Raw genomic sequence first — 18,173 nt, 5'->3', positions numbered from 1 at the left:
TTTTTTCCTAATGATCAACTCACACACATATCATATATCACTATTTTACCACTGAACCTGATACTCCACCTGCCACCATTGTAAAACCCTAAGAAAATAGTTCAATTTCATTTTCATTTTGTATACTGCCGTCTATTCAAATGGCTTACTATAAACAAAAAAAACCTAACTCTCCACACAATGTGCTCATCATATCCATTTCCTTGAAGAGTTTCTTTATTGATTAAATTTATTCTATGCTCGAAATATAAGAAACAGAACACTCAAGTTTTTTATTTACAAGATCAATCCCAAGGTTGCAATTATACCAGGCATCCAATCTTCAATTCCTACATAGGTTCTTTTGTCATGTAAAGTTGCTAATGTTATTGTGCCATCGATGAACATCCACCAACCCAATGCAAACTAAAGGTATCAGCCTCAAGTTCATTTTTCTTAATTAAACTTGTACCAAGAAACTGGCCACATAAACTGCAATTCGTTTCCCTTTATCACTGAAGGAAAGACAACCATGACCACCATAAACAAAGATATTCATATTTTTATTATGGGAAAAAAAACTGAAAAAATTAAAATTGAGCAAAACCAAACCTTGAATGTTTTCGTACAGGCGAATCAAATAAGTTTGTATTATTGTTTCTCAATATTTGATGAGAAAACGGGTTGAATGTACCTGTATATTGTGGTGTAGGGACAGATTGTGTAAGATATTCAAGTGGTGATATGTCATCATCCTTAATTGACAGCTTTTCAATAGGAGGCGGTGTGATGGGCGTTTGATTGTGTAAACCAGCTATGCCTACAGGCTCTTCTTCTTTTGTCAGTTTTGGTAAGCATACTTCATCAAATGCGTTGCCTAATACAAAATAAACAAGACCATCAAATGAGCAATCGTCCTCTGTTTCATTATCTTCATCCTCTTCTTCTAATTCTTGATGAATATCAGCATCATTCGTTTTTTGATGATGCCCTTCTTCTTTTCTTTGCTTTTGAAGTAATTCTTTACGTTTCTTCTTTTCTAATTTTCTTTTGGTGACAATAGGTGAAGCTTGTTGCTTTTGTTGTTGAGCTACAGCCACAGATAGAGGGGGGCCAAAGGCATCCGGTGTCAGTGTACGATCAGCATTGGTGGTAGGTGTACCAGGAGTACTTGTTTTGCCCCAAGAGGCAGAAGCAGGAAGCGCTGAGCGTTCATCATCTATAGCTGTTGTCTTTTTGTGAGCATAAGACGATACAGGAGGGAAATCAGAACTTGAAACGGAAGGTGAGCTGTACTGTGATGATCTTGGATAATCATCATCATCATCGTCATGTTCATTGTCATAAGACATTTGATCTCTCATACGATGTTTACTACTTATTGTATTAGACTACGGTTGCAGTTCCCTTTAGGTTATCTTATTTTACCCAGTGGCTAATTCTTCTTTTGATATTGTGTCCGCATCTTCTCCTGGTTCATGCAAATATAAACAATTTGGATTTGGGCATGTCATATTGCGAAGATAATAAGTACAGTATTTAGTTGTACCATAAGAAGCCCTAATAACACTGTTAAAGAAAAAACAAAAATAAACGTTGCTTATATGTACCGTAATATTCTTCCAGCCATCACACTACCATCTACTGCATAAATAGCTTTAGTTGCATCTTCTTTTCTAACATATGTAACATAAACAGCAGCACTTGGTTGCATTGAAGTAGCACCATTAGCATGTGAAGTAGGAGCAATTTGTCTCTTATTGATTACAATCTTGGCAATTTTACCAAACTGACCAAAATAATCACTAGATCTTATTGTCTATGATATTATAAGCAAACAATAAAAAACTAAATGATGCAATTGTTTTCTTTTTCTTCTTTTTACCTCTTCTGTGGCTAATTTAGGATGAAGGCCAATAATATAGACAAGATTCTTTTGAACAACCCTCATACTAGCCAAATGTCGGCGATTGGCTACTTCCATGTCCTTTTGCTGTCGTTCCTTTTCCTTTTTTTCTCTTCTAATTCTTTGGATTCTGTAAAAAAAAGGGGAGGGTTGGTCTAAGAAAATTAGCATATAGATCTTTTTCTTACTCATCAGCACTAATGGGCTCAAATTCTGCAATTTGCTCAGAATATTCTCTTCGACTAAGAACATAGATTGTATCAGAAAGATAAAAAGAAAATAAAGTGTACAAAATGACATTTACCAAGCAGGACACCTTCCATTCAAGTTTTCTCTAATGTGGTGCCAACAAAATCTACAAATCTGTCCATGCTATTTTAGTATTTAAGCTTTTTATTCCTTTTTAAGTAATAACCTGATAGCCACAAGGACAAGGTCTAAAATTTCTATCAGCAATATCTAATTCCTCCATACAAAGAGGACATTCAAGTTCTTCTTCATCAGAGCTGTACATTTTTAATTAATTAAAAGAAAAAGAAAAAAAGGTTCATTGCTGACAACCACAAGGCAAATTGTTGTTCATAACTCCGATAGTTTATTTTATTTATGTTTTTTACTCTTCTTTTTTTTCTTCTTTTTCTTTAAACTTGTAGTTACTGGTTCTTCCGATGTTAAACTCTCAAAAAGAATATCGACAGGAGGACCTGATTCACTTTGCGAAGAAGATAGGGATTGATCTGAATTTCTTCGTGATAAATATTCAGAAGGTGTTTCAAATCCTTCTTCTCTTTCTATCCCTGTACTACTAAATCCCAAGCTATAAGCAACTATCAAGAAATATTAGTATCCTCTGTGTAAGCTATATACAGATAACACATACATTCACTTCCCAAATCAATACCGTCATGCTCTGTATCATTGATATTTGTGATCAAAGGTATTGTGCCAGCATAAGGCGAAAAATGAGTGACTTGGATAGGTGGACTAGGACCAACATGAGCCGGTGGACGAGGACAGGCGTCCAATTTCCAAGAATAAATGTGTTGAAGTTGAGTGAGGGTATCATTTCTTAATGTAGGTAAAAATTGCTGATAGCCTGTGTGATGCATTATCATTTGTGTCAACATTTTAGATTGTTGAGAGTCAGTCATTAATCTTAGATGATTTAACATAAGCAAAGCATATCCACGAATACCTACTCACAATTAATTCACTAATATTCTAATAATGTATTATTGTATACCTGTCCGCTTTGATTTGTCTTGATATTCTTGAATTAATCTTTGTATTAAACAGGGTTTACTTATTATAGCAGTGATGGTTAATTCATCATTCGAGGTCAAGATTAAACTGAATATTCTATAAAACAACGTGTGATAGATATTGCTTGATCTATTCTGAATGTTAGTCAAAATGATACATAAAAATATAATAAACATACGATTTTTCAAAAAATGAGTTGACAAGGATTTCCCAAAAATCAGCGTGAATAGACGCCAGCATCTGTGATTTTTCATTCCTATTAAACAATATTTGATACACAATCTCCAATAAATCAATATCAGACGTTGTTAAAGGGTATCTATTATAAATATAAATCATCGTGTACAATAACAGGATATGTGTACATACTCTTTAGTATTACATGTCTGTCCACGGTCATTCATAATGAGTAAAGAAAGCTGAGATAAATAGTTTGAAAGCAATTCTTGTGACCTGACAGAAACTAAATAAAGTGGACCTTGCACAGGTGTAGATGAAGCCCTTGAATTCAATATGCCACTATTTTATATGTTAGTATTCACATTTCATTACATACAATCATCCATGTTTACCTCTTCACTAATAATTTAACAATGTGTATTGTCTGTTTACGTATTTTACAAGGTGGATTGTCTACTATTTGCTTTACTAACACTTGTATCATATCTGCATCTAATGCTTTGAGTAAAATATCCCCATTTTCTACTTGAGATGATTCTTCAATAATACGTATAAAAAATTCTTGACATGCTTCTACAAATTTTGGATGATCTACTCTCCCCAATGGATATAAGTACAAAGAGCTAAGCAGTATTTAATAATATTTACCAGTCATTTGTATAGCTTGAATAATCCACTCCAAGAATTTCAATTGGTGTAGTTTATCATGACACTTTTCTCGCTGACCCTTTGTTTCCGGATTGATATCTCGAATAAAGATTAAGCTCAAAATGGAGTCCATAACTGGACTTTCTGTCAAGTAAGGTAACATATAATCGAATAGAATAGTAGCATCATTGGATAATATAACAAATTCAAGCATATCACAAGGATACCTTCTGATAAAGTGTTGAAAAATCCTATAAAAGTGATTGAAGTTTCCTTGGCTATTGGGTAAGAATAGATCAAACAAGTGATTAACTAATGAAAGTTTGTTATTAATCATATAAATATATAGAGTACATCATGAACAGGGTTTTACCAATTGTGTGAAATTTTGCATTTTGAATCCACAAATGATTGGCTGTTGTACCAGACAAAATTTCCATAGCATGATACGATCTTTTTAATGCCTCCACATTTTCTGTATCTCTTGTGTGCAAAGTATGCTTTAACTTGCTTTCAAGACTACACTTATTTAATTCAATTGATTCTTGCGTTAAATCAAGCCTTGTTATATGCGTCATTAATAGTTCCATCATGCCTTATTGTATACATTAAATATTTCATTTGTCAACACTAATAAAAAGAAGAATACCTTCAAGAAATAACACATTGACTATTTTTCCATCAAGTCTTGGTGTTGAAAACTGAAGTAATTTTTCAATCAAGGCAATTGAAGTTGCTTTGTAGTCTGTCATTTTCTCTGTTACTTGTACTCTTTCTTCAACAACATCCTTCATTTCAACATCAGCCACTTTCTCTCTTTCTCCTCCCCCTTCTTCATCACTTTTTAAGGTAATATCCATAGAACAAATACACGTAAAAAAAATAAGAAAGTAAAAGAAAAGAGAGAAAAAGAGAAAAGAAAAAAAGCTGTACACTTTTTAAAAGAGCTGAACTGAAAAAGCAGTCCTCCTATTTATTTCCTTTTTAAAGCATCTAATCTTTTTGCTAACGCATCAAAATCATTTGGATCACTATTGGTTGTGTCTATTTTCTTTATAGGTGAATTGGAGGGTATTTCAGGTAAATCAAGTTGGCTGTCCAATAGGTCATTATTTTGCAAAGGAGGAAGCGACTGTTTTGTTAATTAGGATAAGAACATCAGCAGTATTTATAATAGCTACAAACCTCTTTTTGGCCACCACTGCCACGGTCGTTATTATCATCGTCATCATTGTCAATGTCTTCCTTTAACTCTTTCTCTTCCTCTACATGTTCAATCAAATCAGATTTCCACTTAATATCATATATTTTAGCAATTTCTTCAAGGTAACGTTCTACTAAATACGAATCGGGTACACTTGCTTGCAATTTTATAATAATCTATTTTGGCTTAGTTATAAGGATACAAAAGGCTACTAATTTACCCTTGGGTTAACTAATCCATCTTTATCTTCCATAGCATTTAACATGAACTCTTTTCCAAACTTGGATGCTAGTTGATCTCTTACCTACTATTTGTTTTAATACAATAGATTACATATATTAACTATATTTATTACCAGACTTAGTTCTTTCACTTCTGCTAATCTTGGTGCTGCCCAAATAAGCGTGTTCACTGCTTCAGCGATACTTGTCTCACACGTTCTATTCAAGCAAGTTAAGCTACTTTATGTGTTGTAGTTATTTTACGAATTACTTGTAAGCTTCTAATAAACCAAAACGAGCTAATAATAGGTCACAGTAAAGTTCCAAATTTTCCATGGCTTCAATAACCATGTCGTCTCGAATGACATGTTCAATACGAACTCTTGCACTCTCTATTTTTCCTTTTTCTAAGTAAGTACCAATCTCTCTTCTTTGTTGTTGATTTAAAGAAGTCTTTTTGGCTTGTAACATTTTTAGTCTGTTGATAGACAACTTGAGTTGTACCTTGAGTCGTGTGGGATTAAACATGATAAACAAAGAGGTAAAAACAAAAGAGCCTCACTCCCCCTTTTTTTTTATTTGACATCATGCTTAAATGCACGTGATGGACTGTCTTTTTGTTTATTTGCTTTCTTCACCTTCCGCTTTCTTTTTTCTTTTTTATTAACAAGATGAATCAAGAGGATTCAAATGATGCTCGCTTAGAAAGGATATTAAGAAATGCACAAAGAAACAAGATTGAATTATTTGATGGAAAGAATAGTCCACAGAATATTTCAATTTATGGTTTTCTATTAGGAATAGTATGTGGTGGAGGATTTATATTTTCATTTTATGGTTCAATACCTCAACTTGGTTTATTTTTATCTGCCTTGACTATCTTTCATTTTATGGAATATCTTTCTACTGCTTTATTTAATCCTCATACATTGACCCTTGATTGTAACTATAATAATAACCTTTGTACCATTTAAAAACTTATTCTTCTCTAGCTTACTTGATCAACCACGGTCGTCAATATCATGCAGCCCACTCTGCCGCTTTTATAGAATTTTTCATAGAATATTATTTCTTTCCTCGATGGAAAACATTCAATTACATTAGTTATTTGGGTAATATACATAAATAATGAAACCATAAGCTGTTTGTGAATTCTCTTTATGTAGGCTTGTTCCTGATCATCTTAGGTCAAGGATGCCGTACAATAGCCATGTTTTCAGCAAAGCAAAATTTTTCTCATTATATAGTTGATCATAAAGAAAAAGATCATGTCTTGGTCACTCATGGTATATACAAGTAATGTTATTATATAATACATGTTGTATATGTTATACTCATTGTACATGCTTAGAATAATGAGGCATCCTTCTTATTTTGGGTTCTTTTGGTGGGCACTGGGTGCTCAATTGTTATTATTAAATCCTGTTTGCTTTGTCGGATTCATCTTTGTCCTTCAAAAATTCTTTTCAGATCGTATCGCCTATGAAGAACATACTTTACAACGTTTCTTTGGTCAAGAGTGGATAGAGTATAAAGCAAAAACGCCAACTTGGATGCCATTCATTTAGAAAAACATAGAGGCTTCTACAATAAATATACTCTTTCACACATACATTAGTTATATACAGAAGGAATAAAATGATTTTATTTGATTCACCCCTTTAAATTTTCGCACTACTTAATCGTGTTTGTGACACATTTTTTGATCCGACGTGATTTAGATCATTTGCATAAAAGAGCCTTATTGTCTTGGTGGCAAAAGCAAATCGTTGTGTAAAGTTATGGCTGTGTTAAAATAATGAGTAACTATTTAAAGTGAATTTACGTCAGTTGTCAATAAGGCAAGATTGCTTTGGCGTCAAAAAATATCATAAAAACCTTAGTTATACCTGGTATGACAGGTTGACAAATAAATTATTGTCTCTGTCTATAGTTAGTTAATTACAGATTTCACGCTTTACTTTCACAAGCAGCACATATCAGCTAAATAAGTAACTGCAATTTTTCGTAAAAAACTCACATAAATACTATTCGAAACTGCAAATAGATTTCCATATAAATAAATTAAACAAAAAGACAAGTATAACCATATAGATAACACAGTACATAAAAAAGGCTTTTAATCGAAACGTAATTACTTTGAAAAAATAAATAGGTAACGTGCAGCTTATTGTAAAAATGAGAATTTTTTAGCGTTAAATAAATTACAATTTGTTTATTTGCAATCATGAAAAATATATAATGTACAGTGTTTCTTATGTAAAAAGAAAAGGAAATCTATATCATACATGGGTGTTTTTTTTTTATCGCTTGGCCTTTCTGAACAAGAATACAAAGAACATGAAAGCAAAGACATTAAAGACGCAATAGGCACAAAGGATACCAAAGTCACGCCATCTATTGCTGAAATTCCAACCAATTCTTGTTTCGTAAAATTCATTACCATATTTGTAGTTGCAGTAATTACATGAACCGGTTGCACTGTTGTCTTCAACGTAACCATTGCCACCAGCGTTAAAGAAATCTGCCATATAATCACCACAGGTCGTGCCATCAGGAATAGGAATTTTTACAAATTCAGAAGCATCGCATATCACAGGAATACTGTCCATGACATTGACAACAAGACCTTCAATCAAGTAATGATAAGGATCAACCCAATACATCCATGAGCTCCAGAATCTGGGCATAGCGGAGGGAGGTTGCATGATACCAGCAAACAAGATCAAAATGGAAGTGAAAAAAGGATTGATCACAGCAGCCATAGGAGGTGTGCTTGAAAATGCAGCAATAGTGAAACCAAGTGAAACAGAATAGAACAAGAAAACAATAAAGTGAATGTAGAAGAAACCAACACGATCAGAGGTGTTCATAAGACCAGCCGTCCAGTAGAAACAGAACAAGAAGATAGTGGAGAAGAAAATCAAGTAAGGAATTTCTACCAGGATACAAGACAATGCAAACGGTGCCCAGCCATAGTAACGAGAGGCATATTCACGACGGAACCAAGTACGCTCTTGCATGAAACGAGGCTGAGCCAAAATGATTAAAGCGTTACTCATCAATAGAGTAGTAAAGACGGAGAACATACGGTTTTGCATATCAGAAGGTGTGTTACCCAATTTCCAGAAAGAAAAACCGGAAAGAAGACCAATGAAGCAGACATTAAAGAGACGGCCCATATTGTAAGTAGGACAACGCCACCAAGAAACATTCATTCGTTTATAGACAAGCCAGAATTGTTGGAAGAAGGAAAGCGAATAGGGGGTACTGTTGTTCTTGTGGTTAGGATCAATTGTTTGATGAATTTGTTCGAGTTCTTCTTCCAACGCCTTGGCTTCAGGAGAAGATGACCAAACTTCTGACCAATCCTTAGTAGCTTTACCAGCAGTACCAGCACCAACACACTCAAGAATATATTCAGCAGGGTTAGCGTTAGGAGAGCACTTAGGACCGCCATTTCTTTCAAAGTAGTTGATCATTGTAGAAGCATCTTTACCAATTTCACCAAAGTAGGCAGTTTTACCACCACGAACCAAGAGAACCAAGTGATCAAAATGCTCAAAAAGAGTAGCAGAAGGTTGGTGGATGGTACAGAGAACTGGCCAACCAGCATCAGCAAGCTTACGAATAAAACGAACAATGTTGTAAGAACTTTGAGCATCAAGGCCAGAGGTAGGCTCATCAAGGAAAAGAAGCTTGGGTTTACCAACCAATTCTGTAGCAATCGTCAAACGTTTACGTTCTTCAACAGAGATACCAATGCCAGCTTCAAGATCGCCAACAAGAGCATCAGCAATCTTTTCCATTTCCATCAATCGAATGATTTGTTCAACATAGCTATCCTTTTCTTCCTTGGGAACATCCGCAGGTTGACGAAGGTAAGCAGAAAACTTGAGGGCTTCACGAACAGTAGCATTAGGGTTGTGAACATCCATTTGTTCACAATAACCAGTCGTACGTTCAAAATCAGGGCCAAGAGGCTCGCCATTCAAGTAGATACGACCTTCCACTTTACCGATTGTCTTTCTTTGAGCCAAAACATCCAATAATGTCGTCTTACCAGCACCAGAGGAACCCATTAGGGCAGTAAGATGGCCAGGCTTGACAATACCACCGATGTCATTCAAGAGTCTGAGCTCACCACCCTTTACAGGGACAGTATAATCAATGTGATGCCAAGAGAAAGTAGTACCGGTAGTAACAGCCTCCATTTCTTCATCATTTTCAGTAGCGGTTTGTTCTAAAGCTTTAGATTCATCCATTTCTTTAGGAGCCTTGCCTGCCTTGAAGACTTTAGTAACAGATCCTTCCTTTTGAAGATCAACATATTCCATAGCAAGAGCAGTCAAAACAGTAAAGAAGATGAAAAAAAGAATGACAGCAACAAAGTCGATCCAACGTTGCCAAGTTTCATAGCCATAAGCATAGTGAAGATAGCTATCACCCAGGACAGAATTGGCACCAGGAGTAGCGCCAGCAAGACTGCAGGTCTTGTAGGCATCGTTGGTATAAGAGGGGCCATAAGGAACTGAACCAGCACCTTCACAAGAGAATTCCATGCCAGTCAATTCATTTGAAATCAAAGCTTTATAACCGTAAGCAAGAGGATTGATCCAGTAAATCCACATTAACCAAGGGTGCATCTTGACATAAGGAATTTGATAACCGGAATAGACCAGTGCGGCAATCAACAAAATGGATGAAAGCTGAGAGGCAGTAAAGAAGTTTGGTGAAACGGCGCCCCAGAAACGGAAGAAACCGTTCATACACAAATTAGTCACAACCAAGATAATGAAGAAAGTAAAAAACTAGGTATAAAAAGAAAGGTTATGAAAATGTTGTAAAAAGGAAACGGATTATTATATTTACCTTTCCAGCATCAAGCACAAGTCCCATCATAAAGTACACACAGATTTCAAAAATCAAGACTTGAGCAATAGCAAGTGGCACATCGACGATAACCTGTGAAATGTAAAAAGCAGAAGGATGGTACAAGGCAAAGTGTTTATGCTTTTCTAATACACGACGACCTTGCATGAAAGCGGAAAGTTCAGCCTGAGCAATCAAAGCATTGAATAAGAGTGAGAACAGGAAAGAACCGCCACGAGAGAAAGCACCAGTGACATCTTGAGGCATCTTGAAGAAAACGGAAGCCATGATAAGACCCTTGACAACAACACCACCATAACGAGAAATCAAAGCACCCTTATCACCCCAAATAAGCTGGAATTGACGGATAGTAAGAGATTTGACTTGCTGGTAGTAGGTGGCAACAAAAGGAGAGCGGACAGGAGCATGCTTTTGATGAGCATCGACAAAAGCCTGGCGGAACTTTTCATCAGGACGATCTTCTCTGATCTTTTCTTCATATTCGTCACGTTCACGCATCATTTCAGCATAAAGGGCAGATTCCTTGTAGGCCTTTTCGAATTGCACCGAGTTAACGGGGACCTTGTCCTTGAAACCTTCACGATATTCACGTTCGTTCATATTACAGAGACCAGTCAAGAAGTCAGGGGTGGATTTACGATCAGGGCAATGGAACCCCATGTCTTGAAAGTATGACATGGCAGAAGAAGTAGGGCCAAAATAGATACAACGTCCTTCATCAAGAACCATGACCTTATCAAAGAGATGGAAAATACTATCAGATGCTTGGTAAAGAGTAGCAACCGTAGTTTTGTGCAAGATATCAGTCATAATACGAAGAGAACGAACGTAATCAAGAGCAGAAGAGGCGTCAAGACCACGCGTAGAACAATCCCAACAGTTGATAGAGCTACGTGTAGTCATCTGTTCAGCAATCGAAAGACGTTTACGCTCACCGCCAGAAAGACCACGAACAAAAGCGTTACCGACCATAGTGTTCATTTGTTTTGTTAAACCAAGCATATTTCCGAGCATATAAAGAATCTTGTTGATAAATTCCTTCTTACTTTCACCATCTAAACGTTTACCAGGAGTCTTGTTTTTCAGAGCAAATCTCAGAGTTTGTTTGGTAGTCAAGGTAGGGTAGTGAAGATCTTCTTCTTCGTTATAGCAGACTTCACCGCGATAGTACTTGGAAAACTCTTGAGCTTCGATACCACCATAGGTTACAATACCCTCAATATTTGTATAAGATGCACGCATATTGGCCAAAACACGGAGTAAGGTTGTACAACCTGCACCCGGGCGGCCCAGGACAAGTAACATTTCACCATCTTTACAAAACCCATCATTTCCTTTCAAGATGGTAAAGTCAGTGCCAGAATGCTTACCCCATCTCCAGAATTTTAGTGTATCCCTTAACCAAGTCCAATTGGTTGGAATCGTCTTGGCATCAGCACCAAGACCTTGAACAACCAAGTTCTTCCAGATCAAGCCCATATGTTTGGGATGCAGACCAGCATTGACGGCTTGGTCGTTTTGCTCGCTCAAGAATTCAGAGAGATCGAAATCTTTCATGTCACCTTTTTCAGCAATATCAGCAGCTTCTGCTGCGTGAGTGGATTTGATACGAGAAAGACGAGACTGAGTTGTTAATTCTCTGCGGAGCTCTTCATAATTGGACATGGCGTCTTGAATATTAACGGCATTTCCATGAGCTTCGCCAAAGGCACCGCTTGTTGAGTCATCAGCATATTTTTTTTCACTGCTAATTTCTTCCTTTTGATTATATCCATCAATTGTTGATTCATCAGAGGAATTATGTGTTTGTCTAAACTCTTCGTCTCGGTCAGTATGCACCGAGCGCATTTGTTGCAATGCAGGCATATCCATATTGGATCAAATTATTCTTTTTTAATGAAATTAGTGGTATTTGCTTAAGATTGGGCTTCAGATATAGATGAATTAAAGAAAAGAAATGTGATGAAGTATATAAATAAATACAGAGAGATGACAAAACAAATAGAAAAAAGAATTAAAAAGTTTTTTAGTTTGAGATTCTTATATACCATAACCTGATCGGAAAAAACGTCAAAAGCCTGAATTATTCTTCCATTGTTTCGATTTCCGAAAATCTTTTGAGTGCCTGCGGTAAAACCATTATCTGCTTGTGTTACGAAATTACATCATTTACACAGAAATCTAGCATCGTGAAGTAAGCATTCGGTAAGCAGAGCACGGATTCCCATATGGCACAGTTTATCAATACTTTAAAACTACGATGCTTTTTTTTTTCTGTAAAGATTTGTTCCAATTGTCTAAACGAATAATTTTCATTATTGCTAAACATCTTGAGTTCGAAATTTTTTGCCAATCATAAAATTAAATCATTTAACAAAAATGGATATTCCATAGTAATACAATCTTGCTCGAATTTTCTTAATACAGTGAGAGCGATAAATTTTGTCACTTTGAAAATATTAAATGTCCGTAGCAAAAAAATAAATGTATTGCTCTGTCCTGGACCTGTCGATGGCCCGTTATATGTTCTATCCTCCATGAATTAGATCAACTACAACACTATACAACCATCCCATGCAAGACGCCTCATGGCCAAAAACTAATTGAATGGCTGAACAATTCAACTAACTTTGTATGTCTCTCTATGCACCCTACTTTCCTTTCTCATTTTTTACCTTTGAATCCGAACGGCAGAGGGTCGTTTTTCAGCAGAAGGGTTTTTGGGAGACAGCTTTTCCTCAGCTCTATACGCCTTGCTAGCCAACTTGCCGGTATATCTGATTGTGCATGAATATAGCTCATTACTTGTTAACAAATAAAGTGGTCTGAATCTGGTACAGGTATTTTTCTGTTCCTTCAGACTTTGTTCTCTCACAAACTTAGATGAACAAAACATTGGGCCTCAGAATCTTCTTTCAAGCGATAAGTATCTTTCAGTATTCAACCAATTTTATTTGGTTTATGTTGCCTCGAAATAACATTTTGAATTTTATTATTGATCCAAACTACGTCAAGCCTGGTACACGCATAACTACCTGCTTGAGTTTGTTGAGAACCTATGTACTGTCTCAGCCAGAAATCATCATGAATGACGCGTCAAGGCGATTCACATTCTTATTTAAACTTTATTTCTACATATATTTGAATAAAAAATAATACGTTGTAAATGCAAAATGTTAATTATAAGAACAATGTATTAAAAAGGGAATAAACCAATCGGTTGATTTGTTCTTTTAAGGACTGATAGGATGAGGATAATGATGATGTAGAGCATGAATAGAAAAAAGGAGAGGGTAAAAATAGCATTAAAGGTATTAAACGTGGTAAACCAATGCCAACAACATCTAATCGTATAATGCTTTGCTGATATCTTCAATTTTCTTACTATTTCCTTGCTTGTTTCCGATGCCATTTGTCAAATCCGTTAACTGGCTTTTAAGTAGCTTGTTGTCAATAATAGTGATTTAGCCTTGATCTTTAAACAGTAAGTGGATTTTGCTCAATATGTTATCAACAGTCGAATCCTTTTTCGTCTTGGTGATCCGTTTCAGCAACGTCTTCAATTCTAATACAGCGTTTTCCCAATTCTTTAACAGCTACGAATTTCGATTTAAGGGTGGATATTCCAAAAATTTTTGTCACCCTTAAATAGAGCGACAACTGTAACTTGGTTACTCAGAACGATCTTCAAGAAGTCTTTGATTATTCTGATCTTCATTTTTATGGTTGTTTAAGCACACTTTCAATTCGTAGCACCTTCTGAATTACTTGAACCTAATCTGCAGCATCCAAGTGTATCATCATTCTAATCCCATCATATTGAATGACAATACTCTTTAGTCACATTTCATCTATTTTACTTTCGTCTTCAACCAGAAAAAGCTCCAAATATCATGTATTAGTGACTGAACGAAAGTAATCCCTTTTTTTTTGTCTAGATTCCTTTTAAAACTTGTTTAAACTTGCTACAAAAGTATCTACAGTATATTTTCTGTCCGGATTAAAAATTTTCCAGAATAGATTTGATTAAATCTTACTGTTTCATCCCTTCGCCGTAGTTACGCGCTTTTTTCTAATTCTGGATAATTGTACTAAAGGAGTGAAAATAGGTAAATAGAGATTGCCTGTGTAACCCGATGGTTAGGATGTTCTAAATATCTTATCATGTTCCTTATCTAAAAAACCCTTTCTGTTAACAAAAGAGGATAAGCAAAAAGGAATTAAATCGAAATGGACCAAAGAATAAATGATAAATGGCTCTTGCATCATTCCAGGTGCCTATTGTATGCATTACACGTCATATCAATTGTATGTTACAAAGTATACTATAAAGTTCTCTATTAAAAGCTAGGAGACTCCGGCATATCTGTGGCAAATCGAAACACTTTCATCACAGTCCGAAGCCTCTTGTGAGCTTTATCTGTTTTCTAGTTTATAGTCTTTTCTGTTATTTTCCGGTGCATTAGACCGAGCGTTTTGTACTTTTCGCATACCCAAAAACCTTAAAGCTATGCGTGACAAGAATTTCCGTTTTAGGGAAAGTGATAGGCACGGTACAAGTATCAAAACAAACTTATCGTGCTATCATTAATAATCAAGCTTGTTCTATGCATCAATATAGACATAAGTAACAAATATCGTAAAAATGCAAAATTTTCATCTTCATTTTTAATAGTCTGTCTAGATTCCTGTCTGTATGCGTGAAAAATAAAAGTATTTTTACAAGAGTTTTTAAAACACTTTCTGCTTATTTTCAGTTAGCAGACAAATATAACATACAATCTATTAATCTCATCTCTCTCTCTCTCTTTTTTACGAATAGCTACTCCCTAAAAAGTAAGCCAGTTGCCTCAAAAATACTGAGAAAGTCCAAGCCCAATTTATATTTCCAAAAAAAAAATACATTTAATATACGCCAACAATAAAACGTGCCATAAAAATAATGATAAAACAAAACAGAAGATGCTAATCTAATTATTCCGTCTTTCTCTAAATCATTTTCTAATGAAAGCAATGATTCCAATACTTGTCTATCGTATTTGATTTCGGAAAAATAGTTTTATGCAAAGCCCAACAACCATGTAGCATTGTTACACATACAAAAATAGAATAAAATATAATAAAAAAAGAAGTCTGTTACCGTACCTTTTTTTTAAAAAAAAAAAAGATTTACTTTTATTTGAAAATAATGGAAAACATTAGAAACTATACAGGATATAAATATATAAGAAAATAAACTTTACAAAATGAAAAATGACTATAGTACAGTAATAATATGAAAGGGAAAAGAAGACTACACAAAAGTATTCTAAGATAGCTTGGCATACATTGCTTGGAATCTATTATATCTATGTCTTATGTAGCTTGAGAAAGTACTCTTGTTTGTTCCAATAAACCCTGATCCATGTGAAGTGATTGTGGCGTCAACCATTGGGATCAAAAGAGCGTTTAATGTTGTACCGACGCGTGTATATTCAAGGTCAACCATTTCATTACCAGTAGCCATAGGATTAGCAGCAATAATGTCATCAATCACATCAGGGAAATCAGAGAGAGTGAAAAGACAGGGAAATTCTTCATGTAATTCTTTCAAGGTTGTACGAGGCTGAGGCGTATCTGTAGCCATGTAAATCAGGCGCAGCCTTGGATGATTGTCTTCTCGGTGAATCATCAAGCATTGGTTTAATAATTCATTGGTATCACTGATCCCTTGCACTCCTCGAAGTGTTTCTTCTTCCAAAGCTGTGAGAGGTCGAGTGCTGGGAACAGTCAATTGATCTGTTGGTAAATAAGCCAGGCTTTCCTGTTCTAATGCAAGTCTCACTGCATTTACTGTTTCAACCATTGATTTCTTAAAGAACCCATCACCTTGACGCAAATGAACACCTACGAAGTTGTTGGGACCGCCAAGTCTAGAAACCACTTGCAGAGCCTGTTTGATCACTACTGGATGGCCGATACTGACTTCTTCGCGAAGGTGATTTATAAACCATGTAAGCTGAGGATCGCTTAAAGCCAATCGATTGGTATAATGCAAAGAGCCAAACACGATAAAGCGCTCCTGTCTTGTCGCAAGGTCCTCCATGTCTAAACGTTGAGTGAAACTACGCATGTTGTCTTCATTTTCTTTTAAATCATAGATACGGTAAGATAGGCGCATAGTGTCTATCACCCGATAGATGTCTTCATCAGTTGCTGACCATTCGTCTTGAAAGTAAGTTTCTGACATGCTTGTGCGATGGATGATACGAACACCGTTGGCACGGGCAGCAGATATATCAAATATTGCTTCGGCAGGAAGAGGCACATACCGGCGGAAATCTGCACAATCATCAGCAGTCTTGTGAAAACCAGGGCAGATGCTCATCTTATGCTCATAACGAGAAGTAGGAGCCCAAGAGGTGCCTTTGCCCACATTGACCTCTGGTAAGATTAATGTGCGATTGAGTACCTTTGCGATTACGATGGCATTGATTATAGCAAGACGTTGATTGTGTAGACCAGAATGAGGATAATAAGTAATATATTTTTCTTCATCTGAACTTCCTTCTCCATGCTTTGTTGACATTGGGTTAACTTTAAATCGTAATTGTACACTAATAGATTGGGTGGTTGTGTAAGTGACCAAAAGCATGGTGAGCATCAGCATGGCAAGACATGTAGCCCATATGAATCTTGTCGAACGCATCATCGTCATGTTGTATGTCACTATTAGTAATAGAAAAGATGTAAAATAAGAAGGAGAGAGTGAAAGATTAAAGAAGCAGCCTTTTATATGTATAAAAAAAATCTATTTTTATTTACTTCACCCAAAATTGCGGCGTGTGTAACAGGGGCTTTGTTATAAAATAGATTCCTTTTTTTAGACAACAGCAGCAGCATTGCTAGCGGGGCTGAAGCCTAAAGCTGCAGACGAATACAGGTCATTGAAATAAGCTTCAGCCCAACTATAAACTATACTATCAAAGGCTTGTCTGTTTTATGATACGTTCTCCCTATTTCTCTATAGCAATAAATGATATAGTTTCATATTTAAGGATGATCAAAAGATCAGCATACATGGAAATTTATGCAATTTTTTAATATAAAAATGAGCATGAAATGATCGCTGTACTTATACATATCTACGAAACATCCACTTTTCGATTCTTACTCTATCTGTTACACATAGCTATTTTATCAAAAATACATTACAGATCTGGAAAGAAACAAATTCTGAGATTGCAAATAAGCCAAGGAAGACCAGTGTTATTACACAGCTTCGTCTAAAGTTATGTCCAGAACTAAACATTGTTTGCGAATAGATATGATGCATGTCTTCATAACATGAAGGTCTCGAATGAGCTCTTTTTTTTCAAAGCTTTCCTGATTCTGGCTTTTTAAAGAGAAAGCATCTGCTTCATTATTTGGCATGACCTATCACGAGAATTTTAGGTTCAACTCATTAAAGAATACATCTTCTACAATAGTAAGGGTCATTGTCTTTTAAGATACTATAATCAAAACATAATCATGTAAGCACTCCTAATAATAATAAAAATCCGAGCCTACACTTAACATAAAAACGACAATGGAAGATAACAAAGATAAAATGTCTCGAGCCTTGCTAACTTAAGTTATCACAGATGTAATTAATTGTGAGTAGGCTACATACTCAAAAGCCTGTGGTATATTGAAGAATATACATATGGTTCAATAAACAATTTGCTTATGACTGACTTAATACTGACCCTATATTTGCTGTATCTTTGCTATGGTAGGGTGTATTCCTCCATGGCGAGACTTTTTTTGTGCATATTGATCTGCCTATAGTTTTCGTAACTAATCAAATTACTGATTTACAAATTGTACATTTTTCATTGCAACTACCGCTGCACAC

The 18,173-nt window shown here is 35.6% G+C and overlaps 4 protein-coding genes across 4 annotated transcripts; 1 reads left to right on the top strand and 3 right to left on the bottom strand.

The window, feature by feature from the left end:
• Positions 1–569: 569 nt before the first annotated feature.
• On the bottom strand, positions 570–5,929 carry RO3G_10973 (uncharacterized protein; the record flags this gene model as incomplete). Its single annotated transcript, XM_067665557.1, has 22 exons — positions 570–1,353; positions 1,408–1,539; positions 1,590–1,798; positions 1,865–2,015; positions 2,074–2,127; positions 2,190–2,257; positions 2,301–2,391; positions 2,503–2,531; positions 2,582–2,712; positions 2,766–3,080; positions 3,189–3,244; positions 3,327–3,467; positions 3,518–3,667; positions 3,721–3,865; positions 3,977–4,288; positions 4,350–4,571; positions 4,626–4,816; positions 4,987–5,108; positions 5,162–5,356; positions 5,401–5,484; positions 5,536–5,620; positions 5,673–5,929. 22 exons carry the CDS (start codon positions 5,927–5,929, stop codon positions 570–572), a joined length of 3,924 nt encoding a protein of 1,307 aa, XP_067521658.1.
• An 827-nt stretch (positions 5,930–6,756) lies between these two features.
• RO3G_10972 (uncharacterized protein) lies at positions 6,757–6,969 on the top strand (the record flags this gene model as incomplete). Its single annotated transcript, XM_067665556.1, has 1 exon — positions 6,757–6,969. The coding sequence occupies one exon, from the start codon at positions 6,757–6,759 to the stop codon at positions 6,967–6,969; it is 213 nt and encodes a 70-aa protein (XP_067521657.1).
• Positions 6,970–7,704: 735 nt separating this feature from the next.
• On the bottom strand, positions 7,705–12,160 carry RO3G_10971 (uncharacterized protein; the record flags this gene model as incomplete). The annotated part of the gene is made up of 2 exons (XM_067665555.1): positions 7,705–10,212; positions 10,274–12,160. 2 exons carry the CDS (start codon positions 12,158–12,160, stop codon positions 7,705–7,707), a joined length of 4,395 nt encoding a protein of 1,464 aa, XP_067521656.1.
• A 3,442-nt stretch (positions 12,161–15,602) lies between these two features.
• Positions 15,603–16,991, bottom strand: RO3G_10970 (uncharacterized protein; the record flags this gene model as incomplete). The annotated part of the gene is made up of 1 exon (XM_067665554.1): positions 15,603–16,991. One exon carries the CDS (start codon positions 16,989–16,991, stop codon positions 15,603–15,605), a length of 1,389 nt encoding a protein of 462 aa, XP_067521655.1.
• Positions 16,992–18,173: the final 1,182 nt, after the last annotated feature.

The sequence above is a fragment of the Rhizopus delemar genome, genomic scaffold, assembly GCF_000149305.1.
Source record: "Rhizopus delemar RA 99-880 supercont3.8 genomic scaffold, whole genome shotgun sequence".
Classification (NCBI taxonomy): domain Eukaryota; kingdom Fungi; phylum Mucoromycota; class Mucoromycetes; order Mucorales; family Rhizopodaceae; genus Rhizopus; species Rhizopus delemar.
This window is presented reverse-complemented; position numbering and strand designations above follow the sequence as displayed.